At 50.4% G+C, this 13,192-nt stretch overlaps 1 protein-coding gene across 1 annotated transcript in view; it reads left to right on the top strand.

Annotated features, from left to right (window-relative positions):
• Window positions 1-1,505: 1,505 nt before the first annotated feature.
• Window positions 1,506-13,192, top strand: part of SPEN (spen family transcriptional repressor) — a 66,611-nt gene continuing 54,924 nt past the window's right edge. The window contains exon 1 of the mRNA XM_054291840.1: window positions 1,506-1,622. Coding sequence (XP_054147815.1) covers window positions 1,540-1,622 — 83 coding nt within the window. The 5' untranslated portion in view covers window positions 1,506-1,539. The remainder of the gene's footprint in view (window positions 1,623-13,192) is intronic.

Raw genomic sequence — 13,192 nt, 5'->3', positions numbered from 1 at the left:
GTGTCCCAGGGTGACACATTGTCCCTGTGTCCCAGGGTGCCACATTGTCCCTGTGCCAGTGGAGGGGAGCACGTGGAGCAGCCAAGGGGGTTTGGGGATCCCCCTGCAGCCCCACTCAGGGTTCCTGCTGCTCTGGCCTTTGGAGCCATTGGATACCAGGGCAGCGTGGGGCCCTCCCTGCCATCACCTCAATTCACTTTTTACCTGTCTGCCCGGTGGCCACGGCTGGGTGTGTGCTCACCTGGGGATGAAGGTAGCTGGTGCCCCAGGATTTTGGAATCCTTATGGGATTAGGGGGAGCTGTAGGTTTGGGGGTCAGCAGGACCTTGCCCTTGCAGTGCAACCCTTTCTGTCTCTCACAGCTCCCCGTTCCAACTCCCCCAGCCCAGCACTGTGAGTCTCCCAGCCCCTTCTCTCACAGCCCCACCACGATTCCCATATCTCACAGCCCCATTACAATTTTCAAAGCCCCTGTAATGATCCTCACAGCCCCCCAATAAGACTCTCAGAGCCCCCCCGTTGTCTTACAACCCCCCCACTGTGTCTGAGTCTCCCACTGTTTCACAATCCTAATTCTCCCGTCCCCACGTTTCCTGTGCCCCCACCCAAATTCTCTCGTCCCCCCAATTCTCTCACACTCCCACTCCAATTCTCCCGTCCCCCCAATGCTCTCACACCCCCACCCCAATTCTCTCATCCCCCCAATTCTCTCACACCCCCACCCCAGTTCTCCCATCCCCCCAATTCTCTCACACCCCCAACCCCAGTTCTGCCGTCCCCCCGTTTCCCACACCCCCACCCCAATTCTCCGGTTCCCCCCAATTCTCTCAGCACCCCACCCCAATTCTCCGGTTCCCCCCAATTCTCTCCCACTCCCACCCCAATTTTCCCCTCCCCCCGTTTCTCACACCCCCACTGCCCCCGCCCGTTCCGCGCACGCGCATTCCCTCTCGCCGCCGCCCCCCCCCCCCCCCCCCCCCGCGCGGGGCGTTGCGCGCTCTCGCCCCGCCCCCCCCGCCGGCCCCGCGGCGCGCGCCCCGGGGCGCAGTGCGCCTGCGCGGGGGCCCCCGTGTGGCGCTGCGCGAGGCGCGGGCAAGGGAAGGGAAAAGGGAAGGGGAGGGGGGGCGAGCGAGCGAGCGAGCGCGGCCGGGCCGGCGGAGCAGCGGGAGCGCGGGGGGGGAAGGAGGAGGAGGCGGCGGCGGGGGCGCCGCGCTGCCGCTGCCGGAGGAGGAGCAGGAGGAGGCAGCGGGAGCGAGCGAGCGGGCGGCGCGGCGGGGGGAGCCGGCGAGGAAGCGCAGCCGCGGCGGAGAGCGAGCCCGGCGCCCGGCAGCCGGCCCGGCGGGCAGGGGGCCCCCCCGGCGGGGATGGTGCGGTCCGGCGGCCGGTGGCGCTGAGGGCGGCCGGGCCCCGCGGCGGAAGGGGCGGAGGGCGAGGCGGAGGCGGCGGCGGGCGGCGAGCGGCGGCCGGCGGCGCGGCGCGGGGGCAGGCGGCGGCCGGGAGCCGGGGCACGGGCGGCGGGCTCGCCCCGCGCCGCGCAGCATGGTCCGGGAAACCAGGCACCTCTGGGTGGGCAACCTGCCGGAGAACGTGCGCGAGGAGAAGATCATCGAGCACTTCAAGCGGTGAGTGGAGAGCGGCGACGGGGCCCCGTCCGGCCCGACCCGCGGTGTGGGGAAAAACGAGGGGAAAAACGTGGGAAAGGGGGGGAGGAGTGCGCGGGGACGGCGGTTCCCGTGGAGAGGAGGAGGAAAACAGCGCTGTAAATAACCCGCGCCATGGCGGGATCGGCGGCGCGGCCGGAGCGGGGAAATACAAAAATGGCTAAAAATGGATCCGAAACGACGGAGCAGCAGCGAGCGGGGCTCGGAGGTCGGCACGGAGCGGCTCCCATGCCGAGGATGTCGGGAGGCAGCGCTGAGCCTGGCCGATTTGTTTTCCATTCCATTCCTTTTTTTTTTTTTTTTTTCTCCAAAATTATTCAACGCTCGGACTTTTTTTCTATTTATTTTCGCCTGTTTCACTGCGTTTCCCTCCCACCTGGAGCTGTGGAGGATGCTGCGTGTCCCCCCGAGGTGCGGCGAGCTATGGGAACCGAAGCGCCTGCAGCTGCGAAAACGTGACTCTGGGGGAAAAAAAATCACACAAACCCACGGAGAAAACACGGGATCCTGCACGCGGGAAGCACTCTGGACTCCTTATATCGTGCTGGGTTGTTTTTTCCTTTTTTTTTTTTATTGCATAGGTTAATCCCGCTCATAAGGAAGTAGTAGCTGTTTGCATGGTTGAGTTTTTTCCCTCCTCCCTCCGTCTTTCCCTGCGAGGAGGAGGAGGAAGGGACTTCTTCCCCACCGCCTCAGCAACACCTTTTTCCTGTGGAAATGCTCTCGAGTTGGTACACCCTACGCTGGAAGCTGGTTTTTAGGAAGAAAAAGAGAGTAACGAGCCCTGCTCAGCTCATGGCCCCTCCAGGCGCTTTGCTTTAATCCCACCAGCAGCAGAAAAAAATGGATTTTGAAGCTTCCTTTAATCTTCCTGTGCTGGAAAAATGACGGAGCGTCCTTAATAATGAGTCACCATGGGAAAAATAGATGCGGTGACACCGAGGGGGAGAAAGGAAGGTCCCAGCGCTTCTTCCCTGGTTTCTGGTCGTCTGTTGTGGATGGAAGGACTGGGGGTCTCGCATCCCCCTCCATCCTCCTGGCCTCAGCTGCTGCAGCAGCCAAACCCCATCTCTGCATCCTCATCGCTGTGAAATTGCCCTGTTTTAATCAAGCTTCACCTTTTTCACCTTTGTTATCCCCCTGAGCCAAGAATTCGCCGCTCGGTGAAGGCGCGGGATGGTGGATGTGTATTCAGGGTGGCTTGTCGTGTCCCTCAAGTCCTGGTTACGTGACCCAGTGCTGTTTACAAAGCCAGATTTTTTGGGGGAAAAGGCTCGCTCTGGAGTTATTTGGTTAATTCCAGCCATAACTAGCTGAGGGAACAGGCGCTCCACGGTGTAAATCTGACATTCCTCGGTTTTATTTTGTCCAGTCCTCCTCCTTTTATAAGATGTATTAAAGGAGGGAAAAAGTTGCCATGGTACTGTTGCTTGGAGATGGATGGGAAAAATGGCAGGCGCTGAATTCATTACCTTTTTTTGGTTGTTTTTACCTCAGCAAATCGCGATCGGAGGTTTGGGAGGGAGCTTTGTGACCAGGCATTTCTCCCTGGGATTTGTGTATTTGGACGGGGCTGATCCCACGGCAGTAAACAGTTAAAACGCGCTCCAGCCCTTTGGCTGCAGGTACCAAGGCAGGGGGAGGCAATGGCAACGCCGCCTCCGAATGCTGCTGGGATGCACCCACCGGGATATTTGCGGCTGGAAAAGGGGCGAGGGGCTGTGCGAGGCTCGGTGTGTAGGTGCTGTAGGTGGACAATGGAGCAAGGCTTCCTTTGTATGCCCGTGCTCGCCTGGGGGAAGGGACAGGCGCTGCGCAAGGCGCTCACAGCACGGGGGGATTCTCCTTGCGAAGGGAAGGGAAAAGCGGCTGCCCGGCCGCGGAGGGGGCACGGGGAAGGTTCTCTCTTTGGAAAGGACGCTGTATCGGGAGGGAAAGTCTTTTGAGAGGGAGCGGGGCTTGGCAGAGCCCGGTTCCCACCCATCCCCCAGCCTGGGAATAGGGCGAAGGAGGAGGCTGAGCCGTGGAGCCATCCATGGGAGCGGGGCGAGCTTTGGGGGAAAACCGCCCCAAACCTCGGCCGGGAATCGCCTCACCCGCCCCGAGCCTCCGAGCGGCTCCCTGAGTGTTTGTTTTTCCACCGGGCTGGGGAAATACTGTCCTTCGCAGATGGAAGCCCGCTGGCTGGGCTGTTGCACGGTGCCTGTTGGAGAAACAACCATCTTGTTTTCCAGAGAGGCAAAAATTCAGGGAAAACTCCTAAAACTTGCAGCTCGGCAGGAGTATGGAGGGTTTGCTGCCGCTCCTCCCCCACCCTTCACTTAACCACCGGCTGTGGGAACCTTGCTGGGATTTGCAGGCTCACAAGGGATTCTATAAAGAAATGAATTAAGAGTTTTGAAGAAATGCATGTTTTTATTCTTTTCCCCCAAACGCTCCTGATTGGTTTGTTTAGTTTACTGAGGTGAATGGAAATAACACTCCCTGCTGTGAATTCTTCTCTCAAATTAGAGAATACTGAAGCTGGTCTCAAGAAGCACTGGCTTACATGAGCAGTGCTGTTTTTCTCCTCAGAAGCCCTTTTAAAAATCTGTTTCCCTGGTATTAAAGGGGATTGCAAAGGAGAGATTCTCCATGCATTTAAATACATCGACATTGTTTTTCAGTTTCTTACCCAAATACTCCCTTTTCAAAACCCAATACTCTATATTTCCTTTCAGCTGAGCTGTTAAGGCACCCTGTAATAGAAACACAGCCACTGCCAGCACTGGAGATCCACTGTTCAGGTGGAATAAGTAGCAAATCCGAGTTATGATCTGGGAGATGTGAGCTTGGGGAAATGGTGGGAGCAGTGGTTTGGGTTCACCTAATTAATGCTGGAAAAAACCCTCGTTCACCATCCCTGAAACAGATGCTCAGCAGCTTGCAGAACAAGGCAACTAAATATAGTAACAGTTGTCCCCAACACAAGTGCTGCCCTTCCATGTTTTTTTTCCTCTCTATGTTTTCTTCAAGTTATCTGAAAGAACATGGCTTTGTTCATTTACTGGTGTTTTAAAGGGCAAAGAGGAGTAAAAGCCTCTTAATGATGGACCATGTGACTGTTGTGTGCAATCTCCTGTGTTGGGGGAGAATTAAGACATTCACAGTGGCAACCAAGTCCAGGAGGAACCCTGGATTTCAGGAAACAAAAGTGCTCCTTGAAAGTCAACAGAATACACTGCAGATCAGGGCAATCTTGGAGAAAATAAATAAATTTTAAGGGGTTTTTTTTGAGGTGGCAAATGGGCTTTGTTTGGCTTTGCCATGTTCCAGTGTCTGTCTCTCAGGAGATGCTTTGGATGCCTCCTGGAGAAGTGGTTAAAGGCATTTTAAACATGACTGCAGAAAACCTGCCGTGACAGCAAGTGTCTGTTGTCAGTGATTCCTGGAGAACATTTGGTCAGTTTGTGAGTAAATGTTTTGTCTTGATGGCTTGGAGTGTTATTTTGGCCTGGGAGGGTGGAATCTGTGCCTTCTGCTCCGTGTCACTGCTGTGGACTGAGGTGGTGTAAGGGAATTTTGGTGGCTCTGGTGCAGGACTGAGGTGGTATAAGGGAATTTTGGTAGCTCTGGTGCAGGAATGAGGTGGTGTAGGGGAATTTTGGTGGCTCTGGTGCCCTGGGGAGAACGGTAACAGCCACTGCTGGGGTTGAACACTTGGAGGAAGAAATCACATCAGGCACCTGCAGGTCTGGCAGTGCCTTTCTACAGGAACTGGCTTGAGTAGAAGGAACAGTGCTCCTGGTTTTCTAGCAAAGCTCTTAAATGTGTTCCCTGGCATTTTTTGGTGATCACTGATCAGTAAGTCCTTGGATAACTTGGCATGGTCATCCTAACTCAGTTCAGCCCATACAGATCTCTATCCAGGTGTACTTTTATTCTAGAAAATACAGAAGTAGGGCCACAGAACTGTTCCTGTTTTGTCACTCTGTTTGTGTCACTTTAGGCATTTTCACAGGTGAGGTGCTGCCTTTCCCAGCCCGGAGCTGTGAAGGAGGGGAGGGTACAGTTTACGCCTGTGTTTCACTGGAGTGATGTCTGGAATCATGGGCAGCATCAGAACTTGTTGGTGCTGGTTTTACAAACACTTCCATTAATATAATCCAGAGACCAAAGTAGGATGTTTGGTTGGGAGACTGGGGCAGGGGGATTGAAATAATTGCCCACACTCAGAAGGGGAGTACATGAGTCCTTTTGGGGGGTTCCAGTGGGTGTCAGCCTCCCATGGAGTGTGGGCTCCTTGGTCACTCATTGGGGTGATGGTGCTGCTGGCTCTGGTGGTGGTTCCACCCTCTGGACTCAGCCTGGGTGATTATTTCAAAGAAACTTAATGAAAAGCCACAAAGAGTGTAGATTTGGACTAAGCTCCTATTAAGTGGTTTTATATGCTGAGCTGTGGTAGAAAGATAAGTTGATGACACTTGGTCACAAAATTCTGTCATCTGCTGAGCCTGACTGGCATTGTTTCTTCTCTGAAGTTTCTTCAAAGGTCCAGGCTGTGTTTAGTTGGGATTATTTGTATCAGCAGTTTCTGTTGTTGAGCCGTTCAAGAGCCATGTTGGCTTTTGGTATTTCTTGCCCTTACTGTAAATTCATTTAGTACAACAGTAAAATAATCCCTGCAGAGTACAAGAACACAGATTCACATGTTGAGAACTTACCAGTCCAGTGAGGCATACAAAGGTATTAAATCCATTCATCAGGTCAGAACTGGAGATGAATAAAGGCTTAAATTCTCTTTGTGATAGCCTTGTTTACTGGTTTTTTTATTCCTCCTTGCTTTTCATAGGCCAGAAAGTCATGCCAAATCCCTGGCAAATGACCTTACTGACGTCTTAAGGTGTGTCCAAAATTAGGACCTTGTCTTTGCTGAGGGCAGAGAGGCACTCGCTGCCTTTCCATAAAAAAGGAAGTAAATAACCAAATGAGTGGAAGGCAGATACTGGATGAGGTGATGAGTCAGGGTGGACCTGGGGCTCCTCAGGAGCTCTGTTTTTGTGAGCTGATGTGTCACAACTGCAGCTTGTCTTGCTGTTGTGGTGGTTTCACGCTGCTGTTGGGTTCTGAGGAAGAGGAGGAGGAGCCCTTTTGCATGTGAAGTGTGAAGAGGCACCTGAGAAATAACAAACACCAAAACTGTTCTCTGAGGATGTGTACTGAGGGTCACCCCTCCTGGCTGCTTTTAGGCTGCTGAAGGTTTTGCGGGAGTTGCAGTTGGGTGTGAGTTGTGGAGCTGCCACTGGGTTGGATACGCTCTGGATTTGTAGCTACCAAAAATAAGAAGCAGTGAGATATTTCACTTGTGTTTTTGATTAAGTTCATTGAACTTGCTGAGGTCTGAGAACGCCCTGAAACCAAAGACTGCAAGGACAAACATTCCTAAACAATGAATTGAGGAATAAACTAGAAAAATGATTGCTCTCCATAATAAGATTCTGAGTTTAGCTGCATCTTTGGCATGCTGATTTAGGAATCTTGTGGGAGGAACAGGAGCCTGAGGATGGAAATTCACAGTGTACAAGCAGCCTTGCTGCTTTCCTTTTCTCAAGTTTTTGTGGTGTTCTGAAGATTCCTTGGACAGTTAATGAAAATCAGACAGAAGTTGCTTTTTTCATCGCCCAGGCTACAAGTCAGCAGTGTTTCCCACCTGGTGATTGTACACACAGTTATTTGGAGGTTTCACCTTTCTGCCTGGGGAGTAATGGCAGCTCAGATCTCCTGAAACCCATCTCCACCACTGTTCTGCAGCAGCACATTCAGAGGTGATGAAGGCTCCTGGACCATGAGTAAAACACAGCAAGTGCCGTGGTTTGTGCATTTCAGTAGTTACTGTTTAACCTGCTGTAATCATCTCCTGCAATCTGTAAAATCCTGCAGTGTGAAGATAACATCCTTCAGTAAAAGAACAAACATTGTTCCAGGCTTTTTATAAATACACCAGATATATCCCAGGGCCTGTCAGCAGAAAAGATTGAAGGCAGCACCTTTGAATTTGGTGGAAACAATGTCCTTCCTGGGATGGATTTTTTGGAAATGCATTCTGTAGCTGTTGGTGTGTGGCTGGCTCTGGACTAGAGTTTGTGTGTCTGTGCCTTGTGTGAGGTGCAGATGTTGGGAGTGAGAAGGAGCAAAGTTTGGATGTGAAAGGAACATCGGTTTTCTGCTCAGACAAACTGATGGTGGGAGGAGAGCAGCAGTCTTTCGCAACAACCGTGTTCTGGTTAGAGGCTTGGACATTTTTAAGAACAAAAGGGAGCTTTTTTAGCTTCCTTTCTCTTCCCCTTTTTAATCAGGCTCAACAACTTAAAACTGAAAGGGCTTTTTTTGTATAAGCACACTTTGATCTGGAGCTTCCACATCTGATCAGAATGCCCTGAGAGCGCTCTCATCTCTCCACTGAGAAGCCAGAGAAATCCAGATGTGTCTGGGAGGAGGGTGAATGGATGATCTGCAGGGCAGTCTGTTGGACCCTGCTGGTGAGGTAGTTCTGACCCGTGTGTGTTCCTCTGTCCAAATGGAGGAGCTTCCATGTCTTTTATTATTCCCAGTGTGGTGGGAAGTGAGAGCTGTGTTCAGACCAAGTTCCTGTCACGAAGGTGGTCAGGCACCCAGTCAGAGCTGGATTTGAAACCATCTTTCAGCTCACCACAAAGAACAGCCGGGCTGTAAATGATTTTATTAAGCAAGTAGTGAATCACCTACAGTTTTTCTCCAGGAAGAAAACTGACCTGCTTGTGTTTGCCATCCATGGGATTCATTGAGAGTAACGTGGTGTTCCTGTCACAGCTTTCCCTGTGTCCTCGCCGAGGTGTTCACGGCTTCCGCGCGGCACAAAGCTCCGCGCCGCGCTCCATCTGCTGCTGCTGCCGGGTGAATGCCTGCCGTCCTCATTAGCAGTGATGGCTGCCAGAGAGATCACAGAGCCTCCTTTAAATGCCCCTCTTTAGGCTCTCTGTGGCAGCTGCGGGTGACCTGTAATAGTTAATAGGGCAAAATAAGAAAAATAAATTGCCAAGTTGTATGTTTAAAGAAGTCATCTTTGGAGGGGAAAGAAGCCTTCCGGCCTCATTAGCATTCTTTCTGTGAGGGGAATAAAAGCTCAGAGTGGATGAGTATCTCCCTTGTATATGTAATCAACATCTGATTTCATTTCACGGGATCTGTGAGATGCTGCTCTTAGGAAGGCAGCTGGAAATGTATCCAAGCATCCAGTGGCCATCACAGTCACTGCCTTGTAATCAAAGTCTCAGTAAACCTTGGGTATTTTTCTTAACTCTGAAAAAACTTATTACAAGAATTAGTAGCAGAGAATCTTTGCCACATTTGAAAAATAGAAGTGGCTTCAAGATTGATGGTTGTAGATGATAAGGCTGGTTGTGGGTATGGTGAGATACACCATTTTTGGCAGCAGTTGAGCTCAGGAAGCATCTCTTCCTCTGCATCCTTTCAGAGTTTACAGCCCCTGGGTTGGCTGCAGTTAATGCTCTTGCCTGGCTTGTGTCAGTCTGATTTTGCAGCTTAAAGGTGAAGTTCATCACTTGAAACAGCATAACATGAGGGAGCAGCTTTCCCAGCAGTGGTATTGGTGTGTCCTTGAAGCCCAGGAGGAGCCCTCTTGGTCTGGTAGTACGTGTTCACCTCCAGATACAGCTCTGCTCAAGTCTTTGCTGTGGGGAGGCCTCCTTTAAGTCAGCTCATGAAACCGAGGTGTGAAACCTCGCCTGTTGTTGCCATGAAACTCCAGTTTCCAGCTCAGCTTTGCAAAACCTCGACTTTGAGTTGCACTAGAAGGAAAACCATTAAAGTCTGGCTGGTTCAGGAGCTCAGCTCTGGAAAGTCCCAGGCTCTCTCCTGTGGAGAAAGTGCCTGGAGCGCAGGTAGTCACTGCAGACTAAACACACCTGAGTGTGTGCCAGGCTCTTGCCGGGCGCTTGTCAGTGGGGAATATTATTTTCCTTGGGCTGACACCTGGCTCATGCCAAGGACTGTGCTGCCAGTTGGTTTAGTCACAGGGACAAGCACTTTCTCCAGGGCGATGGAAGCGGTGAGTCATGAAGCAACGAAATAACATTTGCACATCTGTGTTTGGTGGCTGGCTGGTGTGGCAGAGCGGGAGTGGCTGGACTGGCTGGGAACTGGCTGGATTTCCTCTCTGGTGTCAAGATCATAACCTCTTAGCATTGGTGAGCTTTTGTGATTGGGGATTTGACTGGGAGTCCTTGGATCCATGGCTGATTTCTGTCAGAAATGAATTTCAAGTTGTCAAACCCGTGGGCTGAACTGATGCCAGTCACTAGTTCAAACCCAGTTGAAGTTTGAGGGGGGAGAGGAGTTCCATCACTTGAGGTGGTCTCAGGGACTGCAGACAGATAAACATTATTTTTCTTCTGAAGTACCATTTTCTGGAAAGCCTACAAAACCTGGGAGAAGAGGTTGTAAATGACTGTTGCTGGAGAAGTCTGTACCAGTGGGACCAAGACTTCCAAACTTCAAGATGATCCACATCTCAAGTGCTCTGCAGCGTGGCAGGGAGACCATAATGTTGTGACTCTGCATTTTCCTCCATCTGCTGCTGAATACATGCAAAGCAGAGCTTGGAGAAGCAAAAGTGAGATGGGGAATTACCCTTTCATGTAAGAATGAAAAAAACCTCGATTAATCAAGAGATTCCCCTACAGTTGCAATGCAGCGCATTCTTAACATCAAATCCAAACAAATCCTAAAATCAGTCACGCAAAAGAACAGGCTTGAGCAATTCCCCTGCAGAAAGTGTTGAACGTAGGCTATCACCACTGGTGTTTTTGAAGCAAATCTGCAGATTATGCTTTAAGCTGGAAGGAAAAAAATGCCCTGGAGATGGAATTCGGCGGCTGTGCCTGGCGTGTAGGAACGTGACGGTGCGCATCTGTGTAGGTTGGGGATAAAGAATCACAGCTCGTTGTGCTTGAGACAACACAGCTGAACATGCAGAGTTCCTACATATTTCTGTAACCTTTCTGTGCTTCTGTAAATAGTGGTATTTATTCTGATCTGCTTGGAGAGCAAGACTGAAGTATTGCTGCTATGTGTATATATATATCTTCCCTAATCAATTTTGAACCCATTTGCCAGTATCAGCTAAACCTGAGGGCGAAGGGGATATTCAGTCTCAGAGACATGACGTTCCTTTGAGTTTTGTGAAAACAAGCGGTTTTAATAGAGGAGAGAGACCTGATTAGCGACCCCATGGAGAGAAAAGCTGCAGTGAGAGCACAGCCCTTATTAGACATTAAAGAATCCACATGGGAGAGAGGTGTTCCTGACCGTGGGAAAAGCTGCAGTGGGAACTGGCAGTTATTGGACGCCAGAGAATTCGACCTCAAGACATGCATCCGTAAGAAATGAGTCTTCATTAGTTCTGCTCACAAAGCTGCTTTGATTTTTTTTTTTTCTTTTAAATAATATATATACCAATAAGCTATGGGTGCTTCTGTGCTTTTCCTTGATTGTTCCAAAGAAACAACTAGGAAAAGTGCCTTAGTAAGAGACTTTGTCCTGGTTAGCTGAGGTGGTTGTGCCTTGTCTGGCAGCTGTAAGTGGCTGATGTTGTGTCAAGCCCTTCACTCCAGCACAGTGGAGCTCTGGCTGGGCTGATGCAATGCTGGGTTCTCCTGTGCTGCCGGCAGCGGAACTGCTGACTGGGGTGGGGAGGATATTAAATGTAGCCCAGTGAGATGTTGCATGGAGTGCTGAGAGGCGTTTTTATTCATCCAGCTTCGTGTAATCCCCATGTCCAAAGCATGGCTTCAGCTCCCCCGCCCTCCTCTTTGCCCTGGTTTGAAAGGTTGCTGGGACTCCTCCTTGGGGCTGTTCCATGTCCTGGGGGTCTTGCAGTGGAACTGGTCTGTGTTTTAAGGAATGGATGGAGAATATATCTGAATGGATATATTCAGATGTGACCTGATGTGTGTTGGCTGCAGCATTTAATCTATGGCAGAACCGGTTGTCATGGGAGTTGCAGAAAAATTTCTTGCTGTGTTGACTCCTGGATGAAATCTTTGCTACCAAGAGTGGGAGCTATGAAAAACCAGGTTTAAATATTCTGTTTCTTCCCTCTACGGTACATAACAATTCCATTTGTATATTAATATTTCAGCAGTATCCAAAAGGTCACTTTGCAGTAAAGACATAAATAAAATGTCTTCATTAGGAATCACTCTTATTGGGGGTCTTAAAATGGAACATTTGGCTGAGCTGTAAAGAAAGAGGCGAGCACTTGTTCCAGCATGGCTTTATCTCCGGACTGTCTGATCTGTTGAACGTTTTGCTCCTAAATACCAGAAGTATCAGGAGTATCAGTGAATGTGCCTATGCTAGCTTTTTAATTTCCTACTTTGTCATCTCTTAGGGAGGGATTACGAGTGCAGACAAAGCCCTGGCTGTTTTCTGTGCGTGGCAGGAACACGTGCTGTATCTCATTAACAAAACCCCTGTTTGTAGTCAGGAGCTGGGAGATTTCCCATTGAGTGCTGCTGGGGGCCAGAGGGAGCCACAAAGTCCAGAGGGGTCCGGGTTTGAGTGGTTTGGGTGTTGGAGCAGGAGCGTAGAAGTGTGAGAGTTGTGCTCAGGATTCGTCCCAGGATTGTCTGGCTGAGCTCTGTAGCCTGGGTGATTGTTTCTGTTCCTGGATTTTGATGTTTCCCTGAAGATCTTTATTACTAGAAGAAGAGCTGCAGAGAATGCCCTGAAGAACATTGTTTTTCTCCCCCCAAAGGTCACAGAGCCAATAAAGATCACTCTAAGCAGGTTTTAAAGCATCTCAGATTGTAATCTAGAAAATGATGGGAGCTTGGTAATTAGGGCATGTTTCTGAATCATTGTTGTCACAAGGGCTGTTCTTGGTGTGGCTCGAAAACCAGAGCTTCTTGTGATACAAGGAGCTTTTATTTTACTTGGCACTAGGAAGGTGAAGGATTTCAAAGCTGCACATCTCCTGGATTTATCACTCATGGATGAGCTTTCCTACTTGTGATGGTCTGGAGCGCTGTCCCAGCCACTCGCTGTGTTTTGTCTTTATAGACACAGCAATTGATCTGCACCAGTGCCCCCAGCACGGGTGAGAAACAGGAGGAGCTGGAAACCATTGCACAGCAGGAGATGATGGTGTGAGTTGCCATTATGGAATCATGGTGGGGATGGCTGACACTGCTGGAGTTCTGCAGTGAATGGCTGTGACTTCTTCAGAAGGAATTAGCAAGGAAGGAGAGGTGGTGGGGTAGCCCTGTGTGTCAGGAAGTGTTTGGATTGTCTAGAGGTTAATGATAGTGGTGACAGGGTTCAGTGTTTATGGGAAAGAATGGTGGGAAGGCTAACAAGGCAAACATCCCAATGGAGTCTGTTCTAAACCACCCAGGCAGGACACCGGTTTCATCTGAAGAGACAGATGAAATAATCTGTAAGCAGCTGGGAGAAGTCTCATGATCACTCTTGTTCTTGTGGGAGGTTCTTAA

Source organism: Melozone crissalis, unplaced genomic scaffold (genome assembly GCF_028551555.1).
Source record: "Melozone crissalis strain CALT ecotype California unplaced genomic scaffold, PUWL_Pcris_2 ptg000107l_1, whole genome shotgun sequence".
Taxonomy (NCBI): domain Eukaryota; kingdom Metazoa; phylum Chordata; class Aves; order Passeriformes; family Passerellidae; genus Melozone; species Melozone crissalis.
Note: the sequence above shows the minus strand (reverse complement) of the source record. Positions and strands in the feature narration are given on the sequence as shown.